The 2,913-nt window shown below is 37.0% G+C and overlaps 1 protein-coding gene across 1 annotated transcript; it reads right to left on the bottom strand.

The window, feature by feature from the left end:
• LOC120876979 (olfactory receptor 4C12-like) lies at positions 1 to 966 on the bottom strand. Its single transcript, XM_040259289.1, has one exon. The coding sequence runs from the start codon at positions 928 to 930 to the stop codon at positions 1 to 3; it is 930 nt and encodes a 309-aa protein (XP_040115223.1). The 5' UTR covers positions 931 to 966.
• Positions 967 to 2,913: the final 1,947 nt, after the last annotated feature.

Below are 2,913 nucleotides of genomic sequence, written 5' to 3'. Positions count from 1 at the left end.
TTAACTATTATCTGAACTCACTTTTTTCTTCCAGAGTTTCTTCATAGCACGTTTTACCTCAGCATTTCTGAGGGTGTAGATTAAAGGATTTAACATAGGGGCCACCATAGTGTAAAAGACAGCAACAGCTTTATCAATGGGCAGAGTGGTGACTGGGCGAAGATACACAAAGATACAGGGCACAAAGAATAAGGCCACTACTGTGATGTGAGAGACACACGTAGAAAGGGCTTTGCGTCTCCCCTCCAGGCTATAGTTCTTTAGGGAGCGCAAGATGACCACATAGGAGACCAACAGGAGGAGGAGGTTTAACAGGCAGATGAACCCACTGTTGGCAGCAACAAAGAGACCAAGGATGTGGGTGTCCACACAGACAAGTTTCAACAAAGGGTACAAGTCACACATGAAGTGGTCTATGACATTGGGGCCACAGAAGGGCAGCCGGACTGTAGAGAGGACCTGAAGGGTTGCGTGGAGAAATCCTCCAGTCCAGGCCACCCCCAGCAGGAGGAGGCACAGCCTGTGGCTCATGATGGCCGTGTAGTGCAGAGGCTTGCAGATGGCCACGTAGCGGTCATAGGCCATCTCTGTGAGCAGGATGATCTCAGCAGCACCAAAAATGTGTTCTGCATAGACTTGAGCCATGCACCCATTAAAGGAGATTGTCTTGACCTCCTGAAGGGAGTCCACAATCAACTTAGGAGCTGAAGAAGAAGAGTAAATTGTGTCTATCAAGGAAAGATGGGTCAGGAAGAAGTACATGGGGGAGTTCAGAGCCTGGCTGGTGGTAATGGTAACCACAATGAGCAGGTTGCCTGAGAGGGTTACCACGTACAAGACCAAAAACACCACAAACACTGTTTTTTGCATTTGGGGGTTCTGTGTAAGACCTACTAGAATGAAGACGGTCACATTCCTTTCGTTCTCCATCTATGTGGTGTGGGTAATAAAAACTCTGGGAAAGAATGCTTTGCCTTTAAAAGAAAAGAAAAAAGAACCGTAAAAAAGTGAAATACACTGAAACTCTGCCTTTTAACAGTACTCTGATAATGTCACAGATGAGTCTTGCTTTTCCCAAAACTCTATAGGAATAGTATCTTAAAAGTTATTTTAGTTGACCTAGTCTTTTTTTATTCTGATCTCAAACTATTTTAATAAGACATAGAGTAACCAGAAGAAAGAAATTCAGTTTCCTTGGCCATAGTGTCTGAAATACTTTAATGGAACATCAATTTATTGGAATAATTTGGACATTAGAAGTAACAATTTTGGATGCTAATCTAAAAGTTTATGCACAAAATAACATGAATTAAAAAATCACAAAATAGTCTATTTTACAAATTATGTAAAAATAGGGAAAAATTTAGTGAATATACTTATTGTATTAGCATTTAGAAGATTACAGATTTTATATACATCTTTTAAAAATAAAGTTCAAATACAAAAATTTCCCTTATAAAATTTTATATACTTTTCTAATCTATGTTAAAACATATGTATAGAAGATTGGTAAGAAAAATAATTTAATACATTGAGGACATTTGCTCCTGAATGTGAGATTATGGTTGATATTTTATTTCCCATGTTCTTCAGTATTTTCCAAATTTCTATAGCTTACATAACTAATTATATGATTAGAAATTAAATATAATCTTCATGTTTTGTCTTAGAGTTCTAAAGCTGAAACTATTAGGTTTTAAATTGATTAGACTATGCATGAGAAAACAGACATAGGGAATTGTATTTTGACACATCATGGGACCCCAAGAAATATCTGAATATAATTAACTGCTCTAATGTACTCAAATTTGTTATCAATTCACCAGCTAGACATAGAGTAGGGGCAGAGCTGGGTGCTCACTGTTTTGAGAAAATTACTGTGAGGGGTGAGGCTGCCCTGACTGCCCCATGGGTCTCATAATTACCCTAAATCCCATCTTTATTCTACCAAGCAAAGATTATTGACCTCTGCATTTAACTTATACCATTTATACTTATAGTCAATAAGTTCTCTGAATAATCAAACTGATCAGTTTACTACAAAGTCTACTTCAACTTACTTGATGAGGAATACACATATTATTCAATTAAACTTTAAGGTAGCATATAAAACGAAGTTTTATGGGACATTAATAAAATGTTCACTTTTTCCTGTATCTCAGACTCCGTTATTCTCTTCATATACTGTGAATGCAAAAAAAAAAAAAAAGGCAGTGAAGAGTAAAATGAGTTCTCCCAGTTACACATGGTCAAGTTGAATAATGAGGTATGTGGAAAGAAAACCTCTTACAGATGATCCCATCAGCTCTTCATTGAGAAGCTAGCTTTAGAGTTTCAAGCCCCAGGATAGTGGTCTCCCTTCTGGATAGGTCAGTGCATCAGAGAATCCTTCCAGGGAAAAGAATACCTGAGGAACAAGTTGAATGTACTTCTAATTAGTTCTTCCCTAGGGAAGACAGCCCTTGGGGGAACCAAGAACCTAATAATACGTTTTTATAATTTCCTGAAGGCCTGTACCAAAGGTTGGATTTCATGATCAAAATCACATAGAAAACCTCAAATATGACTCATTCATTTTTATTATTTCACTTATTGTTTCAGCTTCTTGCAAACCTTGAAGTAATCAGGATATAAGTTAAAAATAGTTCTATCTTATCAATGTCTTTGATATCCTCTATTAACAGATAGACTCAAACACATGATCACTTTCTTCCTCTGTACTAGACTTAGCTGTGCCTATTAACATTCAAATCCTCTACAATACCTATTTTTGGAGAAATGAGAAATAAAGTGTTAATCTCACGGAGTAATTCTTTTCTCTTATAAGGGCATCCATACTGCAGTTGATAGGCAAGAACTTAAACAAACTTCCTGCCTTCCAAACAGAGAAACATTTATCACTTGTTTAAATTC

This window comes from Oryx dammah, unplaced genomic scaffold (assembly GCF_014754425.2).
Source record: "Oryx dammah isolate SB20612 unplaced genomic scaffold, SCBI_Odam_1.1 HiC_scaffold_17, whole genome shotgun sequence".
Lineage (NCBI taxonomy): Eukaryota > Metazoa > Chordata > Mammalia > Artiodactyla > Bovidae > Oryx > Oryx dammah.
This window is presented reverse-complemented; position numbering and strand designations above follow the sequence as displayed.

Excerpts from the sequence above, each read along its gene's own strand:
- LOC120876979 (XM_040259289.1), bottom strand. The coding sequence starts at position 930 with ATGGAGAACGAAAGGAATGTGACCGTCTTCATTCTAGTAGGTCTTACA.